At 52.0% G+C, this 25276-nt stretch overlaps 8 protein-coding genes across 8 annotated transcripts; 3 read left to right on the forward strand and 5 right to left on the reverse strand.

Annotated features, from left to right (window-relative positions):
- Positions 1–478: 478 nt before the first annotated feature.
- Positions 479–4135, reverse strand: A1O5_04269 (uncharacterized protein; the record flags this gene model as incomplete). Its single annotated transcript, XM_007744877.1, has 2 exons — positions 479–3851; positions 3900–4135. The coding sequence occupies 2 exons, from the start codon at positions 4133–4135 to the stop codon at positions 479–481; spliced, it is 3609 nt and encodes a 1202-aa protein (XP_007743067.1).
- Positions 4136–6810: 2675 nt separating this feature from the next.
- Positions 6811–7218, reverse strand: A1O5_04270 (uncharacterized protein; the record flags this gene model as incomplete). The annotated part of the gene is made up of 1 exon (XM_007744878.1): positions 6811–7218. The coding sequence occupies one exon, from the start codon at positions 7216–7218 to the stop codon at positions 6811–6813; it is 408 nt and encodes a 135-aa protein (XP_007743068.1).
- Positions 7219–7780: 562 nt separating this feature from the next.
- On the reverse strand, positions 7781–9621 carry A1O5_04271 (uncharacterized protein; the record flags this gene model as incomplete). The annotated part of the gene is made up of 2 exons (XM_007744879.1): positions 7781–9339; positions 9399–9621. The coding sequence occupies 2 exons, from the start codon at positions 9619–9621 to the stop codon at positions 7781–7783; spliced, it is 1782 nt and encodes a 593-aa protein (XP_007743069.1).
- Positions 9622–10922: 1301 nt separating this feature from the next.
- On the reverse strand, positions 10923–13091 carry A1O5_04272 (uncharacterized protein; the record flags this gene model as incomplete). Its single annotated transcript, XM_007744880.1, has 2 exons — positions 10923–12026; positions 12081–13091. The coding sequence occupies 2 exons, from the start codon at positions 13089–13091 to the stop codon at positions 10923–10925; spliced, it is 2115 nt and encodes a 704-aa protein (XP_007743070.1).
- An 887-nt stretch (positions 13092–13978) lies between these two features.
- Positions 13979–14565, forward strand: A1O5_04273 (uncharacterized protein; the record flags this gene model as incomplete). The annotated part of the gene is made up of 5 exons (XM_007744881.1): positions 13979–14033; positions 14089–14115; positions 14179–14208; positions 14263–14357; positions 14410–14565. The coding sequence occupies 5 exons, from the start codon at positions 13979–13981 to the stop codon at positions 14563–14565; spliced, it is 363 nt and encodes a 120-aa protein (XP_007743071.1).
- A 587-nt stretch (positions 14566–15152) lies between these two features.
- Positions 15153–16298, reverse strand: A1O5_04274 (syntaxin 5; the record flags this gene model as incomplete). The annotated part of the gene is made up of 3 exons (XM_007744882.1): positions 15153–15188; positions 15242–15993; positions 16049–16298. 3 exons carry the CDS (start codon positions 16296–16298, stop codon positions 15153–15155), a joined length of 1038 nt encoding a protein of 345 aa, XP_007743072.1.
- A 1102-nt stretch (positions 16299–17400) lies between these two features.
- Positions 17401–21207, forward strand: A1O5_04275 (uncharacterized protein; the record flags this gene model as incomplete). The annotated part of the gene is made up of 1 exon (XM_007744883.1): positions 17401–21207. The coding sequence occupies one exon, from the start codon at positions 17401–17403 to the stop codon at positions 21205–21207; it is 3807 nt and encodes a 1268-aa protein (XP_007743073.1).
- A 228-nt stretch (positions 21208–21435) lies between these two features.
- Positions 21436–24855, forward strand: A1O5_04276 (uncharacterized protein; the record flags this gene model as incomplete). The annotated part of the gene is made up of 1 exon (XM_007744884.1): positions 21436–24855. The coding sequence occupies one exon, from the start codon at positions 21436–21438 to the stop codon at positions 24853–24855; it is 3420 nt and encodes a 1139-aa protein (XP_007743074.1).
- Between the last annotated feature and the right edge of the window lie 421 nt (positions 24856–25276).

The following is a 25276-nucleotide window of genomic DNA, read 5'->3' on the forward strand; positions in this document are numbered from 1 at the left end:
CAGCGGACGTTTCATCAAACAGGAATCTCCCATCGTCGCAGACCCGACACTGAAGAGTAACGGTCAAAAGTACCTGTACATTATCTAATTACGTGGGATGTTTCACCCCGCAAGGATGGCGATTCATTGAAACTTTTCTTGCTTCGACAAGTGCGCGACAAAAATGACTGGTGACAACCAGGTGATGACCAGATAAAGGCCTGGAGGCCGCGCTGCAGCCTGGCACTGGTGGATCAGCTCACCCGTCATAGCATTGCTCACACTGACTGGGTTCTATCTTCTAATGGTACCGAAAGTTGATGTTGTGAATAAACCTCCGGGAGAGGGGAGACTAAAAGACTTGGGCAGATTCCGGGAGTGTTCCCTGAGCGCTCAGGAAGCAGCAGGTAAGCCCAAGGTGAGCAAAGCGTCGAGTGGCTAATCACAAGAGGAAGATAGACAACAGGTTTTTTGCATAATACTACCTAGGGACAATTCATCAATAAGGAGGCCTTATGAGCCGCCCGGTTCGGTTTTCCTTCTGCAAATCCCCTGCTGCCTCCGCAATAGGAATAGGAATAGCCGCCAACAGTGAACCTAGATCGAACTTTTCATTTGGAGATGAAGATAGAGGCGCCGCCCCTTTGCGGCTAGCTGGTCGGGATGTCTTTCGAAGGCTTTGTTTTTCTCGCCCTGGTGACGGTGAATACGTTGCCCCCGTAATTTTCCGTGATTGAGGACTTTCTGGCAGGCCAGAAACAGGAGCGTCCTGCGATATCTCTTCGGGTCGCGCTGGCGAGGCGTCACGGGGCCACGTCCCCGGAAGGTTGAGTGTTGATGGGATCTTTGGCACCGGGGGAACATTCGCATCCGTACGAGGGTCGACCGTAACACTTGGTAGCGTAGTTTGATCATGATATGTGGCATCTTTCTGATCTGCCGTCTTAGGTCTGTTCGAAGACGACGTCTGTGGCCGGGACGGGCTCCTGTCTAGGGCGTGCTCGGTTGAGTTACTGGTGGCAGCCACATCGAGGAACGATGGGTTACGATCATCAGCATCGTCCCAACTAAGCATGCTGCTGCTTCCGCTGCTACCTGTACTCCTCCTCGAACTTGCCTGTGGTCTTCGCAGCGGACTTTGTCGCCTTTCAGCAACGGCGTATCCGGACAGCGCTCTTTTCAAATCAGTGACTCTTACTGTCGATTCTCGACTGGACGTGGTCGGAACCCTTGCAGGTGAACCAGTGACGCTTGCCCTCCGGACTTGAGTAAGGCTTCCTAATCCGCCGGTAAGGCCATAAGTTGGAGTTGTGTTGCCGTTGGCCGTGGCTGGTGAATCTTTCCCGTTCACAGAGCCATATGGCCGACCAACACCATTGACGCCGAGATGCTGGTTCGGGATAGAAGACGCCCCTGTTCGAGATCCCGTCACCGATCCTGCGCTTTCTTTCTCGACTGCGGCAATGCATGCTTCTCTGCTCCACCCCGCGGCCATCTCGTCTTTGACCTTTTGTGGAAGCTGATCCTCTCTCGAGGCCTTCGGCTGGGGTGCAGCTCCGTAGCCGTAGCCGAATCCAAGTGTCGGCACAGAAAAGACTCTCCCAGGTGAAGATGGGGGAGAAGTTGGCGGAGTCAGCAGAGCGTTGTCATATGCAATCGCAATTTCCTCCACCATGTTTGCAACTGACAAGAACGGCTTGATAGTTTGGACCGCTTCTTCATTATAACCCGGGGTCTTCTCGGTCTCTTTCGGAAGCTGTCTGATGTCCTCGATGGGCAGAGCTGGAAATTTGACCTTGTCGAACCAGATTCCAAAGCGTTTCCTCCTAGAAATCTCTGCGTTGATCTCATGCCCGACTAGACTTGTTTCAAAGTCAAAATTGTCCGTAATATTCCACAGATAGCCATGCACGACACTTCCGACATTGACTCTTCCGAAGGTGGAGACAACTTCTCCATTAAGAGCCGTTTCCTGGAGTCTGAGGACCATGGGCATGCCACTTCGGACCGCATTGACGCCGAGTCGTTCGACCAATTTGGTTAGAAGAAGGTACAGGAGAAGGAGATTTGTCTCATTCTCGGCGTCGTCAAGGATGCTGTCGTAAATAGCGAGATGCAGTAGCGCAAGAAAATTCGATCTGGTAGGTTTGTTTTCTTTGCGGGATGCGTTGGAGACAGCCCTCTTAGCTACGCCGTTCTCGCCGTGATATTTTCTGGATTGTGGCTGCTTCCGATTGCCATCTCGCGGCAGGAGCATGTCACTCTTGTTGGTTTCAAGCTTGAGCCAGGTTAACAGAGCATCGATGTACGCAAATCTAACTTCTTGGTCTTCGTCTTTGAGGAGCCATTGCGTGCCTTCCCACACTTGCACCCCGACTCGTGCACGAGCTTCGATAGGTGCCCCTGCGGCGCTTCGTCTGCTGTTGGCACGAACCAAGATGTCCTTGATGACTCGGCAAGCTGTGACTCGCGCAGTCGCGAACGAGAAGAATGTAGAAGTGTTGGCGTCTTCATGAATGTTCGCGGACTCGGCGATTGCTTTTGTTGCGGCTGCTGGGTCATTGATGGCGGCCGCCGATGTCGGGACTTCAGACAGAGACGACGGTTTCAGGCGTGCTAGGATTGCTGTCAGCATGTCGCTGATCTGGTCTGTGTAGTAGATGTGATTGGAAAGAGAGGCGATGCATTTCTGTAGCCTCTCAAGCAATTCTTGCCGGACAGGTGATGCTGTCAGTTCTTTGGACGGCGTCCTGGACATCTTGTTTTCTGCCAAGACTGAACTTGGGTCGAAAGCCTCCTTGACGTCCCGATAGAAACCAAGAGTATCCTCTCGGTGTGGCTGTGTGATGCGAGCGTTAGGTCCACCAAGCTGGAGGAGAACTAGCATGTGCTGGAGGAACCCAAGTAGGACATCCATGACGCTCAATCCGATGAGATTGACGGGGGAACTAAGAAGCCAGTCGATCATGGTTGTGAGGACCAGCTGTTTTTCTAGGACCCCTTCCGCCATGGGGCTCCTAACCAGTGTTTCCATGGCAGTGACAACGATAATGAAACGATCTTGCACGGGCGTCCATCGCGCGATTGCTTCAAACAGGGATGTCGCCCAATTGCCGGTTTTTGATGTTTCCGGGGTAACTTTGGGCGGATTTTTCGAAGCAATAAACTTCAACGTCAAGGCTGTTGCCAACCTCGTTTGACCTCTTGTACTCCCAATACCAACCGAGAAGATTTGTTTCAAGCACCTCAATGCCAATGCTCTGACCTCCTCTTCGGCGACCTTATCCGCTCCTGCCGTGGTCTCAACCGCTGCAGCAGGATCACCGTCAATGGTATCGACTGTTGTGACGGTCGCTATACTCATGCGCCTCCTCCTGGCGGATTCGTCGTCCATCTTCTCACTTGTCTTTGCTCTCTGCTGTAATGTGGACAGGATATTCTCTTCTTCCAATGACATGTTCTCCAGGATCACCGGCATGACGAGGTTCAGTTGTCGATTGGAATCCACAGCCAAAGCGTCAGACGCCACGATAGCCCGGATGGCACGGAGGCCGATTTTCCGCCATCGAAGAGAGAGTGGGATGGAATCGCCTTGCTTTTTGTCTAAGGGTTTTGTTTTAAAGGCGAACCCAGCGTAGTGCTGGACGAGGGAGATATATTGCTGGGCACGCTGCTGATCGGCCGTGAGAGAGGCCACGTCCACGTATTTGCAATAGGCCTCAAATGTAGGAATGGAATCTTCGACCATGTTCACGTCTTTCGAGCGTAGAACGGAATCGAGGATGGTGAGAACGGATTTGGAATAGAGAGAGAGATCTCGTGGCGCTTTCTCAATGACGGCCGCAAGGATCTGGAGGGTGACCTGGACATTGCTGAAGCTCAATTAGCAAGGATAGCGGCAGAGTCATTATTATGCGCACCCGAGCCTTCCTTTCCAGACATCGCCGGCGTTCTTCTTTTCGAGGAATGCGCCGACCTTCTGCAGCTTGTTGCGACGAGTAGATGCATAATAGAGCAGGTAGCTGAGCTCGGAAGACATGGGCTTGACCTCCTGGACATTCTTCTGGTATTTGGGATAGCATTTGAGGACAAGGACTTGGTGCTTGGGGCGGCATTTTTGCTTCGCGCTGTGGATGGGGTTGAGTAGAGAGCTCATGGCGACGGTGGCGAACGTTGGCCTAGAGGATTGACTGAGATGTCATGGGGTGGAGCGTTTGGGCGAGGTTGTCACCGGATATGGTCGCGTAGCATGATAATCGAACAGTGGGTTGGACTTTGCAGGAGCATCATGATGAGACCCGGAGGTGAACACGGAGGCAGCGTGTCCATGCGAAAAGTGAAGGGAAATCTTCTGCAGGATGACGACGAGGTTTCCCCGAGCGCGGCCAGAGAGGCCAAGGAAGCCTAGCCAGGGAAGGCGTTGCGAGCCACAGCCCCGTGTTTGGTCCGCGGGCGCAATCTGCTCATGGACCATACCGGACCATCATCGAGAGACCATCATGCTCGTCCATTCCCAGAATGCTCTTCCCCACGGATGATCCAATCCCGCCTCTGCATAATCACCCTTTCGCACGTGGTGTTGTGCAACCTCTGGGGACGACTTATGCCACCGCAACCTACTTACGTTTGGTATCTTGCAAAATCTCCAGACCCGCTGTGCAATCCCCAATCCCCATGTGAACTGTCGGCGGACTTCCTTTGGATCCCCCAGTGTGCGAGATATACCGAGTTGAGAACTCGGTACCAGATCAGTCCTTGGTCTCTATCAAGTACGGTCACAAGATATGGATGATACTCAGCTCACACATGTAAGTGCAAGCGTCGTCCAGTGAAATAGCCTACTCCGATGGGAGAAAGAGCATATGAAGGTGGAGGTATCTCGCCGGACCAGGAGCAGCGCCTACGTTACGGAGCAGTCAGGAATAAGATATGAAGACACACATTCCAAACTTAAGGTGAGGGGTTTTGAAAAGCTGCTATGGAGCAAAGTTGATGAAGACGGCCGAGAAATGTTCAAATTAGTGCCACCTTCTCAAGGTGCAAATGGCAATGACCAGGGTGAAAACTGGGGGCAACGTGGATGGTTTAGCAGCAGCTTTTGGAAGAAAGTCCTTTGTCAACACAGATGGTTTGCAAAGCGTATGCTGTTGCTTGGCCCCCGTTGAACATCTGCTGTCTCCCATTCAAAAGAAAACACAACAGTCTTACCGTGAGCATGTCTCTGGAATTCGAGACAAATACTGAAGCGATTGTCTCAGAGCGGGAAGTGGATTGATCGGATATCAAGCAGAAGTGAAATTGGGAAAAACAATGCCTGAGTTTCTTGTTACTGACTGCCATGGGTGGCTCTCGGGTATCAGAACCGGTCCCAATACAGAATGAGGCTATAGCCAGTGTGAAGATCGTGACAAAAGTCACTCCAGCTTCATCGACTACATTTCACATCTCACTGGCATTTCACAAGCAGGTCAATATCACCTCTTTTTGCTCTCATCTGTGCATACCCACCATAGGTATGTTGCCGTTCTGCTTTGTTCTGCTGGGTGAATGGATCAAACTGCCGGCATGTTGCTGATCGCGTATAGAAACATTCACGCTCAATATTCACATCTCGCTTCTGCGTTCTGCGTTCTGCCTTCCTCCCATGGTATAAATATCTACCTCTTCTACCATTCTGGACCTTCTCTCTTCTTCTCTCTGACAACATCTCAACAACCTCGCTTTCGCTTACAACAATTCACAGTTTCGACCTCCTCAGAACAATTGCAATACAATCAACACCAACACCAACAACACCAACAACACCAACAACATTGACAACATTGCAGATGTGCTTCACTATGCGGTCTAAAATGTTTCTCACTGTTGCCGCTGTTCTCGCTTTCTCCTCGGCCTCTCTCGCTGGCTTGATGCCAAAGTCTCCCAACCCAGACATCCCCATGAAGATCGGCTGCGTAAGTCCTGTTCCTCCTCGACAGACTTTCTGTCTGCATTTTTCTCAATATGTCAGAGCTTACCAATACTTGCAGTACCCAACCGGAAATGCCGCCAACCCTGACACTGCCATGACATTCAAGCTGCCCGATTGTGATGGCCTGCTCAACGGTGATAACTGCCTTCGCTTCTGCACCTGGTAAGCCTTCCAAATCGACCTTGGAACCTGTCAATTGAGACTAACCATGTTGTGCAGTAACGAACAATCTCAGATCATTTGCGACAGCAGTGCCATGTCTGGGTGCAGTGACAAGGAGATGGCGGCTGCTTGCTCTGCCTCTGGCAACAACCACTGGTACTGCAGCTGCTGGCCTGCTAAGGCTTGAGCGAGCAACAATACTGAGGCTGTCTCTAGCAAGTTGAGCCGGGATACTCGTCAACAACTCTTTCCTTTCACACCCCAGCTATGACACCTTGTGATCATTTGCAGTCTGCCGGAGTTTGGATGATTGCCAAAAACACAGTACGAAAGAGTACATCAGAACAAAAAATCGGTTTAGGAGACAGGCACATCCGACACCAAAGGATGCCAGAGAGTTGCCGAAGACCGAGGTCTCGAAGGTTACTTGAACAGACATGTAACAACATGCAATGGGGATAGCTATCAGACAGACTGGTGGAAAAATGCAAACAACAGCAACGTCATGAGCGAACCCCATATGATCCAGCAGATAGATCAACCCATAGAAAACGTAAAGAGTATTCTTGCTTCCAGAATCCGTTGGTCCTTGGTTTTATGCTTCGCTATTTCTCTTTTTGCTTCCATACGCGTGCTATGTAGTTCGTGCCCTATGTACATATCTGATTTGGCCCGGGACAACTCTCCCATTCCACAGATCAAGCTTTCTTGATATCGGAAATACCCTCTATTATGACCCAGAAAGTCCTGACCTTGCCCTGGTCCACGATCAAGACATCGGCCCCGTTGACCTGCACATCCACCTCACCCGTGGCCTCGTTCTGCGGGCCGAAACCCCACGCCAGATAGACCATGTTGTGGTTCCGCTGGACGTTTCCCACGGGGACAAAGCCCCATCCTGGTCGCGAGTTGAGGAGCTCTTCGGACTTGGCGTCGACCCCGTCGTGGCCGGTGACGACGCAGTCCGGTTCGTAAAAGCTTACGTCCGCGTGGTACGTCTCTTGGATGGCGCTGAGGCGTGAGGCCCGGTCACGGTTGCTGAAGACGCGGAGCAGGTTGGCGTACGCCAGGTTGTGGGCGACTTCAGTGGGGATGATTTCCGCCATGGCTTTAGGCTCAGCGTGTTATTTTCTTGGAGCTGTGGGCGATGTGATTTTTCGAGTCTGGACTCGTGATTAGGCCAGGTAAAATCAATCGCATCGGCAAGTATCGCCCATTATGTACCAACGTTCATCCCTCTGCCTAGCATGCGGAGTACGGCATTCATAACGCCGGAGCGCCACCTTGCCCTCTAACATCTTAGATGTCTTTCTAAGGCTGGCCGTGTAACTCCTACTCCTGTCGGTCGAGAGACGTGATCAATTAATATGGTCTTGGCCTTGGCTGGGCCCAACCCGACGCACGAGCCGTAATCAGCCCCGTAAGCCAAAGCCTCGACTTGCTTGTTAATGATTGTCTAGTTTTCACTATGCAACACTTTTGGATTGTCGTCCAACCTCTATCTTATGTATATATCACAGCTCACTGTGGCTAGACTCAGTATCCAGAAATGTCTATTCATACGGCTGTCTAACTGCATTACTATCCTCACCTAACCGAGGAGATTCGGGAGAGCATATATCTAGAACGGCAACTTCGAGCCTAATTGGCCATTCCGAACGCCCGCCACTAGAACCGACTAAGATCCCTGCCAAAGATCTTGACGGCGATCCATTGCACCGCGACAAGGAACTTGTTCCTCCAACTCAGCGTCATCGTGAGATAAGCTCCTCTCCAAACAAGGTACGCTGCCAAACCTTTGATCCCCTTCGCGGCACCGCCGCTGTTACCGTTCCCGTTTCCACCCTGGAGAATAGCCTTGGCTCCTCCGAGATACGTTAAGACACCCATATTCCTGAATGTGAACCCTTTCTGCTTCCCGAACTCTTCAGGGGAAGGGTGCCTATTCAATGTCTTTGCCAGCCAGAGGGCCTGCTGGTTCGCAACTTGCGCCGTTGCCGGCAAGGCACCAGATATTAATTTACTGGTGTCGCCTAGGGCAAAAACATTCTTCATGTACGCCTTGGGCTTTTCGTCTTCCTTCATACCCTTGGCGCATTTTGTCGTAAGCTGCACTCGAAAGTGGTCATCTACTAAGATGACGCCGGTTTTAGCGTCCCGCTGGATGATCCATTGTCGTTGCATCGGATCGGTCACCTCCCCTTGTGTGATCTGTGCGGACTCGGTCGGGAATCGATGCACATGATCGAGCGCCTTTACGACAAACGGGTTGTTCATGTTTCCCGTGGACCAAACGCACATGCCGATGCCGACGTCCCCTTCTTCTTTCGTATGGATCGTGTAGACTCGTCCCTTGACCTGACTGGCTTGATCCTGACGAGCTTTTTCGTCGTCAGGGAACCCCTTCCTGAGTTCTTCGACATGATGAGACGTTTTGATTTCAATGTTTTGGCGTCTGTATTGTTTTACGGCATAATCAGCAAGTGAGGCGTCGAACATAGGGAGGACTTTAGGGGCGACGTCGTAGAGGCTGATGCGAACGTATCTCATGAGTTCAGGGTGGATTTTGGAGAGGTCGTCTCTCAGCAGATCCGAGAGGCAGGCGGCGAATTCCATACCTGTGGGACCACCGCCGACGACGGCAAAGTGCAAGAGGTGTTTCTTGGTTTCTTCGGGGATGATGGGTAGCCGGGCGAGTTCGAATAATTCCAAAATGCGCCGACGTATGGCGACGGCGTCCCGCACATCTTTCAGAAACCATGCGTTTTCTCTCACGCCCTTGGTACCAAACGTCTGACTATAGGTGCCCACGGCAATGATCAATTTATCGTAGTGTATGGGAAACGTAGGGACTTGATGGGAGCCAGTCCCACCCATCTGCACCTCCTTTTCCCATGGCCCATGAGGGAAGACTCCTTTCACAGCATATCCACTGGCTGTCTGCTGTTCATTCGGTTTCCTCGGTCCTGTCAATGCGTGGCCTACATCCGGATCCAGCACCGAGGGTTCAATAGTAACAGTCTCGTCCGCAAAGTTGACGTCGTCCGCCCAACCTTGAATGAACTCCAAGCGACTGTTTTTCTTTCTCACAGACTCGAGGACGTTTCGGAACTCGAGGGTGCCAACGGTGGTGTCGTTGAGTAGAGGAGTGAAGACAAAGTAGGAGCGAGGGGAAACGATGACGACGCGGTATTTCCTCTTGTCCAGCTGGCGGCCCAGGACGTAACCTGTTCACACAGGGTGAATATGCTTCTTGGAGCCCAGATGGAGCTGAGTCGAGTCATACCTGCCCAACCACTTCCCAGAATGACAACCTTTACCCTGGGGTCACTCGAATCTCCATTCGCATTCTTGGCGACGTCGACAGGCGTGGCAAACCAGCGCTTTTGCAAACAGCCCCCAGAACTTCGACCGGTCCGCAGCTCAGACTTTATTGACCTGTGAATGGCAGCTCCAAGTTGTCTCTGCCATTTTGGGACGATTAAGGAACGAAGAGGAACAGTTGTCATGGTATCAGCTTCGCTGGCCTTCCAAAGACACAAAATCACCGTATAGGCATGAAACAAAGCATTGCAACGGCCATCTGAAAGGAGAAAATTGTCATATCAGGCGTGTTGGGGCCGCCAGAGGTTGATATCAACCAGCCTGGTTGAGCGGAAGTTCCCTTGCGTTGAGGCCCCATCAGACTGGTGCAACCGCACACCAGGTCCATTGCTTGCCCCCGAAAAAGAACTGCGGAGTGTGCATCACTTGTATTTCCTTACGTCATTTTGACGTCCAGTTCTCCAAGATGATACACATACAGCGAGGAAAGCCCAATGAGTGACCGAGGACATGGTGTAATAACGGTGCGTCACCGAACGCAAAACTGAACGAGACGAGTTGAGAAATAAAAATAATTACATCCCTACGCCGCAGCCGGAGGCCGAAGCTGATTGATGGCTCAGTGGGGACTGGCGAAGCTCCACCACCTACTTAGTCATGGGTCTCCCGTTCGCCGAAAAAGGGGAGGCACACGGCTCGCTCAGGCCTCAACAGCCCCCAAAGCAGACAGTCCACTGAATAATATGCACGGACTTCCTCAAACGGGACTCCTCCCTAGGTGAATATGTAGCATGGGGTTACCCGCAAGGCTAGCTACGAGTGAGGGTGGTGAGGCTCAGCAACTCACCTTATGGGTACATACCTCGTAGATACTGGGTACTAGACAAGATACGGAACACCAATCCCACCCCCTTTAGCCAGTCTGATAACTGGCACCGCTTGGAGATTAACAGCACCGACACTAGATCCAACACCATGCCCCCTTCGCCAGTCGCTCAGAACCTTGCCATGGCTGTTATTGAAGCTCATATCATCATTTCATGTTAGCTTGCTGGACTGGACTGGTCATCCCTTGTCTTGTCTTGAGAGAGTAACGAGGCTGACAACAATCCTAGCTCGACGTACATATATACATGACGCCTATCCGGCCCAGATCTTTTCTCATGCATTCCCTGACCAACGCCTCGCCCACAATCTGTTACTGGTTGCTGTGGCATAAGCCATGATAATGTGAAAGCTCTCTTTTGACATCCCTGTGACGCCTTGCTCCGCAACAATTTCACGGGGCGGTGGAAGGCCCCTTAAAAGCACTGTGACAGTATCTCCGCCCTTCACAAGTCATCTTGTCCACTGTAACGCCATGCCTGATACGATGCTTGTAAAGAAATGAGTGCGACGTCAGGCGCTGATGGATGGCCCAACCAAACAAATGAATGAGATAGTATGTCCAACGAAATGAAAACCCATGCGTTCTGGTGTCGACGTGTCATCTCTCTGACTTCTGCCAGGAATTGAGATAGGCCATTAATCCGACTCCGATGAGGACCACTCCCAGCATAGACACATACGGTGCTGACTGAGCAATGGCATCTGGATTGCCGCTTTTGTCGCGTAGCACTGTGGCAACGGCCCGTTCAAGATGCTCAGGCAGCCTCGGTGTGCGAATATGGCCGTTCGCTTGTGCTACTGACTTAACCATAGATTTCGACCCTGGCTCCTCCTCGTCCGCCTCAGCCACCTCAGCGCATTCATCAGACTGGAAACGTGACCGTCGTTCGTGAGATTTCCTAGCTGTGGACTCTGCCTGCTCGTTCTCTTCTCGAATCTTGTCGATCATCTCGGCGAGGCTTTTTCGAGCGCTGGCGGCGTCAGCTTCGGCTGTCTCTGCCCGTCTCTGAAATTGGTCCACGTCCGCTTTTAGCCTCTGCATCTCTCCAAGAACTTGGTCTAGATTCTGCTGAAGATTCTTCGTTCTTGCATCGAGCTCGCCGTCCGCGCCATGTCCTGCCTCTTCTTGGACAGGCTCTGTGTCATTAGTGGGGTTTATCGGTGTCTCTGATTCCTCTTCAACCGCTAAGATTGGTCGGGATGCCGCATGTTGTTCAAGCTTCCGAGCTCGTTCTTCGGCATCCTCTCTGGCTGACCGTTCCTGCCTGAGCATATCTTCTAATTGCTTTACTCTCGCTCCCTGGGAGTCAAGTTCCTTTTTCGCAATAGACAGTGCCTCGATTAGAGACATCATTTGACTGTTTTGCGCATTTGTCGGAGAGTGCGAGGCATTGTTGGGTTGCTTGGCAGTTTCGCCGCGCTTCAGGAGATTGGTGAATGACGTCGCGACGGGACTTGGCTTCGAGGTGTCTGGCTTCTCTGGAAGCGGTTGTTGTGGCGGTGGTGCTGGAGGGTCAGCGAAGCGGGCAATATGCTCCATCTTGGGGGCTTTAGGACGACCGTTGGATTGTCGCTGAGGAACCCCTTCTTTGGACGCAGGCTGAAGCTTGTGAGGCTCAGCTCCAGGTGTCAACAATGAGTTCAGAAAAGCGCCAGCCTGGTCTAATTCCTCAGCCTGCTGTCTTGCTGCCCGCATCTCCATCTGTAACTCCGAGTCAATTCCTAGGATTTCCGATAGCTGCAGGAAAAAACTTACAGCGAGTGTCTTGACCAGTTGTTCTACGTTCAACGGCGTGGCGCCCCACATGTTCATTCGTTGTTGCGCAATTGAACTCATCTGGCTGCCGGCAACGCTTGAAGGTGTCGAGGCTCGTCCATTCGTTGCCGGTCCTCCCAGTCGGCTTCGACTGTGAAGCATTGGTGAACTTACAGGTGATGGCAATAGAGCTCCGCCGTGAGATGGATCCAGGTCGCCAAAGGTAAGATCGAGAACATTGTTGGTCGACCCAGGGAGGCCCACATATTCAACCTTGGCCGATACTTTGTGGTGGACAATGGTCTTTTGATCTTCACTCACAATATCAATGCCCAATTCTAGCGTGTCGTGTTGGCGGAGTTCATGAGGCTCAGATTCTCGATTTTCCGGTGAGAGTCGCTGTCCGTTGACAAATGTGCCGTTTGATGATTTTACGTCTCTGATGAACACTTTCCCACTCCGATCGGCCCACACTTCGGCATGTTGTCGTGACAGAACCTTGGAGTCAAAATATCCGTTTACCGGAGTGGGAACAGTCTTCGCATTCGTTTGTCGGCCGATGCGAAGCACTTCTGGATAAAACGGGAGATTGATTTGTTTCCTTTCGAATGTCCCATTCATGGGCAGCAAGGCCAGAATCGCAGCTGGTTCGCCAGGAGCCGCTCCATTTACGATCCTTGTCCCATTGATCTGAGTGGTAGGACTTTGGTTCGGTAGTGCTGGCTGTACCGGGCTCTTACCGACCAAGGAGTTTCCAATAGCCGTCTGAAGCGACCCGTTTGCTCGAGCATTGGAGACGCTGGCTGTAGATTCTGGTTTTGAGACAGGCCAGAATCCTCCCCTTGCCTTTTTCTTTGGCCCATGAGCCGGCTCTGACGAGATATCATTCTGTGTAAGGGTGACTGTTGAGCCAGAAGAATTGGTGGATGACAGGGATGAAGACGAGTTGCTCCTCTGCACAGTCTTGCGCTGCTGAGGTAAAAACATCCGAGACACTTCGTCAGTGCTCATTGCGGAAAACCCTCCTCCTGTGCCGCTTAGACCATTCCAATTGAGCCTGGATATATTCGGAAAGCTAGGGGGCGATGCTACTGCGGTCGTCATCGGGAGGTAGGAGGACGGGGGCGAAGTCCTGCTCGCTGAGGAAGGTGTTCTATGCTCTTGTGAGGTTTGGTATCGGCGATGAACTGGAAGGATACGTGACGGGAGTTAAGAAAAACAGAGATCTGTAGTTGTTTCTGGCCGTCATGTGTCGGATCTCGAGGAGTCGACAGGTGAATCTGATCTGGAAGGGTTACTGCGTCAATCAACTTGTCCCTGCCACGACGTTCAGACAAGTCGGAGAGGAGAGGAGGATGATGTCAATTGTATCGAGGACATACAGGGGACCTAGACAGAGTTCGGGAAGGAAAAAGGCTGCTCGCGTGCAGGGAGATGGACAGCGAGGGGTCTGACGGGAACGACTTGGGGCTGACCAGTGAGCTCCGGCAGTGCAATAAAAAGTCGAATCCAGAGTCCGGGGAGCGTGACAGGATGTCAAAAAGACGTCGTGCCCATCAGGCGGTTGGTGTAGGTCGACTGGTGTCTGTTTAGGGGTCTCTTTGATGTTCACGAGGATGCGACTCGTGGTTCTGTAGCGGTTCAGATTGACGCTTTGGAACTTGTGGAAAGTCTCCCCGAACGGGACGGCAAAAGGATCATCACGTGCTCCCTCGTGGTCAACCGTGGTCGGCGGCAATCGTACAACCTCCGATTGGCATGGGGGGTGCCATCGTCACATCCACTGCACCTTACTCGATACAACCCTCACATTACCTTCTCCAACTTGCCCTTTTGTTAGCCATTTATTTCGTCCAAGGACCACCAGCACCAAGAAAGACAGCAGCAGCACCGGCAACATGCCTCCCATCCCCCCTTCTGCACAGCGGCGGGGACCGACGTGGATTGATAAAAGTATGTGGTTCCTCGTTCCATTGTGGTGCTCTAGTGAAGCTAACGGCTCCCGCAGTGAAAATGGGGATGTTGATGGGCGGAAGTCAGTCAAACATAATAACAAAAAGAGAGAGGAAACGGTACAATAAGGCTGACTGACTCACAGCTGTCGGAGGCATTATGGGCTTCATCTATGGTTCGCCGTGGACGATGCGACAGTCAAAAAGCAGTGCACTAATGGTGTTGTTAGGTACCGTCACCATCTTTCAGTACGGCGCAGGTCAAGCCGGCGTAATGAGAACGCTAGGGAAATATATGCTGGGCTCGGGCGCTATGTTTGGGCAAGTAAGCCCTCTGGTTCCAAAAAAAAATGGTCGCTAACCATTCGGCCCAACAGTCTCTTCATGGGCATCGGAAGCATCATTCGAACAGATTCGCCTCAAATGGCATCGGCAGTATGGGCGCGATCGCGATATCCACCTCTTGTTCATCCGCGACGAGATCAATTTTCCATCAACTCCCGATGATCCAACCTGCAATAATGGAGAGATGAGAAAGAGCATTGCGACGACTCATTGTACATACCCATCATGAAGGGACTGAACTTGGAAAAGTTGATTGATCATGGATGAAAGATACCCATAACTGAAACAACAGTGCGAAGACCAATAGTTCGCTGTTTCTGCCAACAACACTGAGATGAATAATTACATTTGCTGTCTTGAGACTTTCCCTCCAAACGTCGGATGACCTCCTATCGTTCAGCGCATCTCATTTTGCGTCGGCGTTGCAGGTATCCACTACTGACATAAATTGGTATTGCTCCTTTTCCAATAGCGTTTTCGGTCTCCCGTGATGCCCATAGGTGCCCATTGCTTCAGCTGCAATGGGACCAGCCAGGCATATAGCTTCCTCGAGAGTTCTGTAAGATCCATTTGGCACCCGTTTCGTCAGTTATCGCAGAACAGGCACCAGCCTTCTTTCATGGAAAATTCACCTCGCGGTATGGACTCCTAAAAATACAAACTAGGAAGAATTGCTTGAAACGATTCGCTGTCCCAGTGGCCAGGCTATCATTACTTAGTCTTGGAACTTCACATGCTTATAGATTGTACCATAAACACCATTGCTGTCACCGATTCAACCCGATATCAACACCCAAAGTAAGAAGAATATCTGGAAATGGTTAGCTGCCTAGACAACTCGACTTTTGGACTGTTCCAGCTCACCATGAGTACACCAAACATTTTAGCCACCAGCCATCTGTTCCCTTGTACCCGGTTCCAATATTTCAGCAGCTCTCTCTGCGCACCCTGGACATTGTCCACCACATCCTCGGTGTTGGCATCTATCCGTTGCAACATCTCGCCTTGTTCCGATACCATAGTTGCAAGTTGACCGAAAATGCTGCCCAGTTCGTTTATCGTCCTTTCAATGACTTCGATGGCTTGTCCACGTTCCTGAATGTAGGTGTTGGTCGGCTGCGCTTCTTCCATTAATAATAGCTGATGGTCGGACTGAGGAGTATTCTTCATCAAAGTGGAAGTATTTGAAGGTTCAAGGGTGAGAAGGTCGTTCGTCGATGCCTGGGGAGTTTTTTGCCGACTACTTGAGCCCTGATAGAGTGGTGACTGCGACCTTGAATCATCCAGATGGGGTTGTGATCTTGCCGATACCGACGACACGAAGTTCTCTGTCCTCGATCTCGACGCCTGAATGTTTTTGGTACGCACTTCTAGGACATCTTTAAAATTTGCGGCGACATCTGTAACCTTGTTCTGTAGCATCAATACAACATTCTTGTTGTGCTGCCCTTCCTGGTCCGCCGATCGGGGTTGGGAAGCAGTTGGGTGTTGTGACTGCGTGAGCTGTTGCAGAGCGGATATTTGTGCATTGAGACCAGCCAAGTCTTGCTTGATGACATATGTGAGCTCGGCAATCTCAACAGGTCGGTCGTCGAAGATGGCCTTTCTTTTCGCGACTGTTCCTTGTCAGCGGCTATCTGGCGCCAACCGTATTCTGGTTTCTTCACGTACGTTGCGCTAGTCTCTCCAACTTGCCCATGGTGGTGGTGATCCCTCTCCCTATCTGTGCTGCATTGCGAGCGAATTCCGACCTCGTGCCTCTTGAAAGGCCATTGGGCCCTCCATTTGCTTCTCTTTTCTGCGAATCGTTGAGGAGGGACTGTCGTTGAGGCCCGCCCTTGGTTGCGGTTTGCCGCTTCTGGGCCTGGGCAAGGATTGTGCGGAACTCATTCGTCCGGTCTTGAATGCTCGTAGAAACCATGATCGTCTATTTTTGAGCGGAATATTGTAGAAGAAAAGTAAAAGCCAAGGGACCGAATGTTCGCAAATTGAACAGCGCCGGAGTTACGAGGGAGTAAGTGTCAGCGGGTTCATTCTAGGTCCGTAGTCTATGACATGAAAAGGGTGGGAGAGGTGCGAGAAGTCGAAATGATATTACAAGCGGCTCGAAGATCTTGCGGCCAGGTAAAGTCTCAAGTTAGTATGTACAAGCACAGTGAAATGAAAGAAGCGAAGTGAATTGCAGGTCCTCGATGGAGGAGCGCAGCCGGAAACGTCCAGGTGTCTTTGCCGCCACACAAGCCACTGAGCCAGTGACCACGAACACCGACAAACCTCCAAGAGCCTCGTCTTGCCTTGTCCCAGCCACAGGTCAGATCGCAACTTGGAGGGTGTCGCGTTCCACCAGAAGCAACAAAACGGAGTACGATTTCACGAACAGGTGATGCATGATGCGGCACTGCATGAAACTTGCAAACCGTATCCAACTTGGTTTGTCAAAATGACACCCATATCCCATAATTCCCAGAGCTCTCTCTGTTTCGCACACTCATTATCAAAGCTGTTCGCGTCGAGGTGTGGCGCAGCCCAGTAGCCAGTCTTCTAGGTGGCCAAGTGACGCATGGTTGATCCCTCTTTCTGGCGTCTCCAATCAAGGCCGCAGTCTCTGGGGACCTCTGGTCCCGTTCGTAGGGCAGAGTGAGGAGAGCAGGAGAGCAACACTGCGGCCTTTCATTTCTTGTTGCCCGCTATTCCTCCAGCGTTCATACCTGGTCTCCCCCTTCACATCCTCTTGTTTGCATATGCTCTCGCCACCCTTCTTTATTTCAATTGGCCAGCTGCTGCCTTTCTCTGTCTACCAATTCGCGCAAATAGTCCCTCCACCTCCGTCAGTCGCGCTCGACACACATCCCTTGGGCGCAATAACTCCAGCATCTCGACCCTTCTTGCAGCCTTGAAAGGAATCCAAGCATCTGCTTTGGCCGAATAGTATGCGCAATGTGTTACTTCATGCCTTGACGAATCTCAGTTTCTTCTCCTGCTATTGCTGAACAAGGTCAATCGCCCCGCAGGCTTATCCTCAAATGGCGACATCCAACCCTTACGGCACCGGGAAATACAAGACCAATGTGGGAAGAGCAATCTCGAAGAAATGGAAAGATCTCCGCCAGGTGAACTATGAGGGTTCGGACTGGGGAGACGATGATGATTATGATGAGCCTGAGCCTGTGTCCGCGGACAACCCTCGACATCCTGCATGGGGCGCACCGTCCGGCATCTATCCCTCCAATCGAAGCTTTACCAATCCTTCCCCTCCTCGGACCGGCCAACGACCCTCATTCGATCGGGGCGATGAAAGGAGACAGCTCTCTTCCTCTGCTGGCTTTGAATCAGCATACCCCACAACCCAGCGTTCGCCTTTCCCAGAGTCTCATCATGACTATGAAACACCTGCTACAAATTATGGAATGCAGGCCTCTCTTCGTTTGAATACCCAGGGACAGGGTCCTATGCCTCCAGGTGGCTTCCGTCCAGGCTCAAGGGGGAGACAATATCCGCCATATGAAGATGTGCCTTTCTCAGCTCCAGGCAGCTTCCCGCAGCAAAGCCTCCCTGCCTCGGGCAACCGACCTCCTCTGAGTGACATGTATCAGCGTCACGAAAGTCCCAGGAGACCAGACAGCCGTTCTTCCAATGCGTCTCACCGACAATTCCCTCCGCGCAAAGCAAGTTTAAGCCAACAGCCATCTCAGCCAGATTTTATGCGACCCAGCGATTCGCCAGTGCCTTCTACATCTTCAGGACCTCGCAGTAGCATTGATGATCGTCCTCCACCAGTCTTCATCCGACCATCAGATATTTACAAGCGTATGCCAGAAGAGATGGAGAAAGTGCGCAAGTCGCAAGAGTCATCTCGCCCAAGCATTGATTCAGCGTCGAACCCGGCTAGAGATCGCTCTGTTGGTGGTCGCTCGACTTCCACAGATCCCAAGGAATCTACAGGCGCTATGCAGACAGCAATGGACGACTCGGATTCTACCCGTCGCCTGAAACCCACCTTGGACACGGTGCCGGAGCGCAAAAGCGAGTATGGGTTCGACAATCTGGTGAAAACACCAACTGATGACAGCCAACAGCCGGAGGAAACCAGGACCGACGAAAACACTGTGGGGGTATCTAGACATGATACTACTGCGTCATCAGTTTATACCGATCGACCAGACCCTGTATCTGCTTCGAGCATCTCTCGTAATGTATCAATTACCGAAGACATTCCTCAGACGGATCAATCGTCGAATGTGCAGGGCTCCTTCGGACTGCCTTCAATCGACAGAATGTCTGGATTTGGTGTGGACCTCGGTGTGATGGGGAAGTCGGCGCCGGAACCTATACCCAAGATGGCGCAGTCGTCCAGCGATGGATCAGTACAAGTGTCCTCGCAGATAAACGCCGTTGACAAGAGTGGTGCTGAACCAGCAGGGCAGAGCTTGCAGCACCAACCAACCCTCGGTTACAGATCTGTTGTCCAGCAGGCTTTCGATCAGAGCGGGAATCAGTCACCCTTTTCTCCCACCTCTACATCAGGGACTGTTGATCGATCAAATAGTGCCTCAACTACAGATATCAGCCCCATAATAAGTCGCAGACATGAACCGGTCCCTGCTCCCTTCGTCATCCAGACCGTAGAGGCCACCATCCCCGAAGAGTCGGCGCATTTAGAATCTCGTCCGACATCAACCACGACGTTGAAGCCTGGCGAGGTACAGCCGTCTCAGGGCGAAGACCTTTCTCAACCACCTTTTATCCGTTCTGGGTATCGGCGAGACGTCAATCCTCCAAGTCGCGACAACAGTCCTGCAAAGAAACCCCTCGAAGTTGGGCCTCAGAAACTCCCACAACCACAACATGGCTCAGTTGTTGATGATAAACCTACACAAGATGTACCGGACGAACCAGCTCGTGGTAGAGGACTGGGAGTCAAGCCGCTTCCTCCAGAACCTAAACAAGAAGTGGCAGATGACCCCCCACTCAAGTCGAGGTCAAACACTCCGCCAACAACTGCGGCCAACGATACTGCAGCCAAACCAGAATCGAGTCCTGGTAGGTTAAGTCCCGGCATTCTAGATGCCCAAGCGCCACCGTCAAATATCGGGCAAGGACGCCCATTGCCCCAAACGCGGCTAGAGAGTTTTCGTCCTGTAATTCCTGGGGGGTGGCAGTCATACGGCTCATCCGCAGGATCAGCAACTCCTGGCACAAGCACGCCTTTACAAGCTCAGAGAAATATTTCATTACCCCTGCCTCCATTTACTCAAAGCCGAGTGGATAGCACCGAGAGCATACCAACCGCCCGTGCCCCGATAAGTATCACTTCTGATGGCGACGGCGTCACCCAGAAAGCCTTCGCCGCGGCTGCGTCTGCTGGGAGTGCTCTAGCTGGCGCATTGGCTGGCCACCGACTGACTGAACAAGCGGAAGGGTCTCACGAACCGTCAGAAGAAGAGAGCGCAAATGAATGGGACGCGTCGAGTTCGTCAAGCGAGGAGGCAGAGCCAGCATCATCCGACACAGCGCCGGCGAAGCAGAGCAACAAGCACCGTGTCGAGCATGGACAAGAGATCCCTGTGACAAGAACCAAATCCGGGGCAGAAACCACCCCGATTCAGCCTCCGCCTGTGTTGTGCTCAAGGACATCATCAACCACAACCTCTGCCGAGGCGGGGGTATCCCGTTCAGACGTTGACTACATACCCGCCCCTTTGCGGACCAGTCGGCTGATTGATACGTCGGGTCCTCGTCCACCGATCCCTAATGTCTCAATGCCACAAGATACTCCAACTGAGAGCGACAATGAGCGATTACAACAGGAAATTGTAAAGAGTTTAACCCCCAAATCATCAAATTTGGAAGGGCAAGCTGGTGAAGGAGACAGACAATCCCAAGAAACAACTTCTCAGGCTGTCACTGATGCAGAAGCTGGGCCTAGGAGACTCGCTCCCCTACAAGTCATCACCCCTCAGTCAACAGGAACAATGTTGAGCAATGATAAAAATTTGACGGGCCCTGACCGATCACGAGTTGAATCCACGGCAACACCTCCACAACCTTCCACTTCAATTCCCCGGGACGCGCCTATACCACCGATCGTTAACGCAGATATAAGGGCCACCGGCCAAACAGAGTCTCCTCTTGAGCAAAGATTGCCAACAGCTGGCAAACCATTCCTCCAACAGCGGTTCTCTTGGGAGACGGGCAGCTCCCAACCGCCCTCTGCGTCGACACCTAAACAGTTGAGCCCCCCATCTACGAGTTCTCCAGATACGATTACAGCTCAGATCCCACCTGCGCCCAGCTCTCCCGAATCGGCTCGAATGAGCATTGAGGTCAATCAACCTATAGCTAGACAAACAACTCTGCCCTCTCTCCAGCCAATCCAAACGGTACAAGCCACTAGAATACCCATAACTAATGCAGAAGCATTCCAGTCTCCACAACAACCCCTCAGCGCTCCGCCGACTTTCCGTACGATTATGAATCTTGGTTCGCCAGTAGAACGCATCAAAGCATTCGATAACAGCAGGCAATTCTATGCCGCGCCGAACGAGCAGCTGGAGAACTGGCTGTTGTCTATGAGGACCCCGGAAAATTCTGAACTATTTGCTACGAATGGGCGGCTTTCACTGGACGCGGCCGAGAGCACCACTGCGCATAAACCATCGCCGCGACGAATGTTGACAGAATCGGCTGGACACATGCAAGAGGATGGAAAGAGGCTAATGGCAGCTGCTGGACGATTCGGTGGCAAAGCGGGCAGTGCCGCCAAAGGTCTATTTGCGAAAGGAAAGGAGAAGATGCGTCACGCGAGCTCCGGCGAAAAGGTAGTTCATTGATCTTCCCCTTTTCCTTGTCTCACCTGTAATATTTTTCTTCGCACCAAATGAAATGCATGTGATGCTATGGCGGGATTTCATCCTCTCAGGGATACCAGAACCTGGCTCGGATATTTTAACGGCTTTTTTCCTCTGGCATCCTCAAATAGTAACGAATGGAAAACCACGTTTTTACTTTGTCAGGTTTCCCTGAATGAGCCCTTGGTTGACAGTTTGTTTTAGGGTATAATGGCCAACCGACGAAAGTCTACTGAACCCCTTCCGGACGAGCCCGAAGACGTTGTCTCCCCGTCGCAGCCACGAGATTCCACATTCCTCGACGGGCCACCACAAATTCCATTAAGCATCACGCCCGCGTCTCCCATTGATTGGTTTTCAAACCCGGACCTTAAGAGGTCACGGACTAGTGATCTGGATCAGACCCTGCAGCCAGACACATCAGCTTCGTCCACAGCTGCTCCAGGCAGTCGAGATAGCTCCCGGCCACAGCTGGAGCATGTCAAGGCAATACCAACCGACGGCGGCACACCTGTTACCCCTAACGTGTCTAGACTTGCTCCGAGCCCAGCGATCTCGGCCCTAGACAGCGAGCAAGAGCACCGCGAAGATGATGGCTTGCCCAGCCGTTCAATCAGCCAGTTGACCAGACCTACCGATCAATCACCTGTTGAATCGCCGCATCGAGCTGTGGAACGAAGTATCAGCCAGAGGGAAAGACCTGCAACCCAACCTCAGGCAATTACCGCTGAGCCTCATGGTCTGGTTGCGCAGGCTCTCGCCGCACCGAAGCCTTTTACGGAGCACCATGATGGGTCAGCATCCGATGTTCACTCCAGTGATCGGAGCCTGCAAGTCCCCCAACACCGACGCCGGTCAGTCATCTCCGATGTATCCAGTGCTAGTCCCAGTCCCGGGCCTGGTGCTGGACAGCAATATGCCAGAAGAAGCGTATCTCTATCACCTGCCGACGAGAGACCAGTCGATCCAATACCTGGCCCTCATGAAGAACAGGGAGCCCAGCCTGCAAAGCCACTCCAGTCAACCGCAACAGCAACAGCAGTGACTCAACCCACTCTTCATGCTGAGGACCACCCAAAAGAGACATCGACAGTGGACTTCCCGCCGCTGCCAACGCGAGATGACCCTCTCCATGCACAAGATTCAAAGCCAGGTGTTGAGGCAATAGAGCAAGATTCTATAGTTGAACCACTAACCCAGCAGCCCGCACTGCAGCAAGGCCGCGAAAAATACAATCCTGGCCAACATCGGCCTTTCTCATTCGCGGGTATTGAAGGTATCGGTGCAATCCACCAATCAGAGCAGATCCAGGAGCCAGATCTCAACAGGATTCCATCACAGCCAATGAGTCCCATAAGCCAGGGCCAAAGCAGTGCGGGCTTAAGCAAGGAGATGTCACAAGTCAGTGTCGAAGAGGTTACGGATCAGGCGAACCTACCAGGTCAAAGACAGTCAAGGTCATATTCCAGACCTTTCGGTGTTGATCTGAATGTCGGCAATCACCCAGCTCTGCGTGCAGCTGAGCCCGAGCAGCCTCCAATGGATCGTGATCAGATGTACACTTCTCAGAGCCCTTTACCTAGTGCAAGGCGGCCTCCAGAAGAGCTTGATCGTCTACGTCAGCAAAAGGGACACCAACAGAATACGGTAATACATCAACACCAGCCATCCATGGAAGAGGAATATCGTATTCCGGGCCCATACGTGCAGGAATATCGTTCGCCAAAACAAATCTCTGCACCAAGGAACGGTCGAAGTAATGTTCAAGTACTAGCCAGCGGAACGCCACTACCGAGTGCACTCAAGTCTCAGCAAGATTCGGGTCAGGCTCCTTCCCAGCCTCATCCTGGGTCGAACTCAACCGTCTCGGTAGAAAGACCAAATCGTCAGAGTTACCAGGAGCAGTCCCCTTATATGCCTGGCCCTAGTGCTCATACTGGGTATGATATGAAGCCCAGAGAATTTCCGAACCATCCTGGTGGCCAGCCGATGCATCAATATCACCAATCAATGAGTCCATCTCCTGTTCCCGCCGTACAGCCGGTGTCTTCACAACCGGCGTTTTGGGGCGCGCAAACAGAACGAAAGAAGAGTACACTTGGAAAGCTTTTCGGAGTCGGCTCGCAGTCACGCTCGAAGCTCCAGAAATCAGGTAGAGTCGGAAGTCCACTTGACAATGCAGAAATAATGCAGAAGGAGAAGCGTGGTAGCTTCCTGCGCCGGAATGACAGTATCTCGTCAGAACAAAGTAGCCAACACAGCCGCCAGGATCAGCTTGGGCAACTTCCTCCGTCGAATATTCCATCTCACTCTGCAAGGCGGCTGTCCAAAGACGTTCTTCGAGCCCCCACACCAGAAAGCACAGAGGGCAAGAAGAAGAGATTCTCGGGGTTTGGAGGCAAACTTTTCAAGAGCAGCAGCAACAGCAACAACAACAACACACGAGCCGCCACAGCACCAACTCCCTCTTCACAGACCAAAGCACTTGAGCAACAACCTGCCACTCAACGTGTTATATCCCCTGAACCACAGTCCGCACAAACACAGCGTGTCATGTCTCCGGAGCCATATTCTGCGCAAACTCCCTATAGCCAGTACCCAGCTGGACCTGGTGGCTACTTCCATCAAGGGCCTGGACCGTCACAATATCTTCATTCTACATATCCACTAAGTCAAACTCCATCTCAACCATCTCAATATCCGAGAGGAGCATCTCCATATCAGCACCAGTCAGGACTAACCAGTTATCCCTACCCAGGACAAATTCCTCAATCCCTGCCACAAGGTCATCACCAGCCTGGGGGATCATATCCCTCCAGTACATATCCCTACTTGAACCCCACCCAGAATCGGCCATCCGATCTTCGCATTGACACAAGTAGTGGAAACCGTAACCTGTATTACGCTCCTGCTACTGCCCCAGCAGAAGGTTATCCTCGGCCGATTTCCTTCGCTTCTGCTCCATACCATCCAAACCCCAATCCTAGGATGACGAACACAGCTGGACCTACCTCGCCTCCTCTTGGGCAACCCACACCCCCATCTCAACGAGATCCTAGCCACCATGTTATCGACCTCCACAAACGTTCACGCTCACCACGACTCGGACGCCCCGGCTCCGATGACGTAGACTCCAACCAGCAACAAGGCCATCAGAATATTAGCGTTAACAACACGCTTGGTACATTCAGCTCCAAGAAAATCAGTCCCGTAGGTGGTATCGCACGCCCCGAGGATGATCAGGAAAGGCCCTTTGCAATCACAGTGCCTGGGCTCGAAGACGACGCAAACGAGCGGCGAAAGAAGCAGCTGCTTAGGGAGCGGATTGAAAGTGGGACAGCGAGAAGCGAGACGCCCGTCAGCGTCGAATCTGTTACTCAACCTGCGCAAATCAATACCAACACAGGTCAGGGACTGGAACGCAACGTTTCAGTTCTGGAAGGATCCCATAACCCAACCTCGCCACGAGAGGCGCGACGCACTAGTGCCAGAGACAAGAGTACGCCCGGAATCATTGCAGAATTACCAGGGTCAAAGGCAGAGGGATATGAATCGGAAGAAGAGATCCCAATGAGTGCCACCGCGTATCCGGGACAGGAGTGGATGCCAGCGTTTGTAGGCGATGACTGATCTCAAGAAGAAACTCAAAATTGATGTGCTCTTGCCTTGATCTAATATTTGCACAGCAAAAATATGCGGAGGAAAGACTGGTTTCTCGATTGAAGTTGTTGAAATGTGCGGGAGCGCTTTCATTCTGAATGTTTTCATGTGCACGTTGAAAAGTTGTGACGGATCTTGGACTATGGTGCTCTCTCTTGTTTGGTGTACTTACTCTTCCCAGTGTTTTGTCTTTTGAGTGTTGAGCGGTTAGCAAGCGGTCTTCTTTTGGATTTAATCTGGTGAGAGCTTCGCTTACAAGCTTCAAGCACTTCAGTAATATTGGCTCCTTTACGCTAGCATCATTCAGCGCGAGGGGTTGGTTGCAAGCGAGAGATGGCGGCTGGAAATGGAACTCAATCGATAAATGGATGGCTCCAGTGTGATATGATAC

Source organism: Cladophialophora psammophila, assembly GCF_000585535.1.
Source record: "Cladophialophora psammophila CBS 110553 chromosome Unknown aczJe-supercont1.5, whole genome shotgun sequence".
NCBI classification, from domain to species: domain Eukaryota; kingdom Fungi; phylum Ascomycota; class Eurotiomycetes; order Chaetothyriales; family Herpotrichiellaceae; genus Cladophialophora; species Cladophialophora psammophila.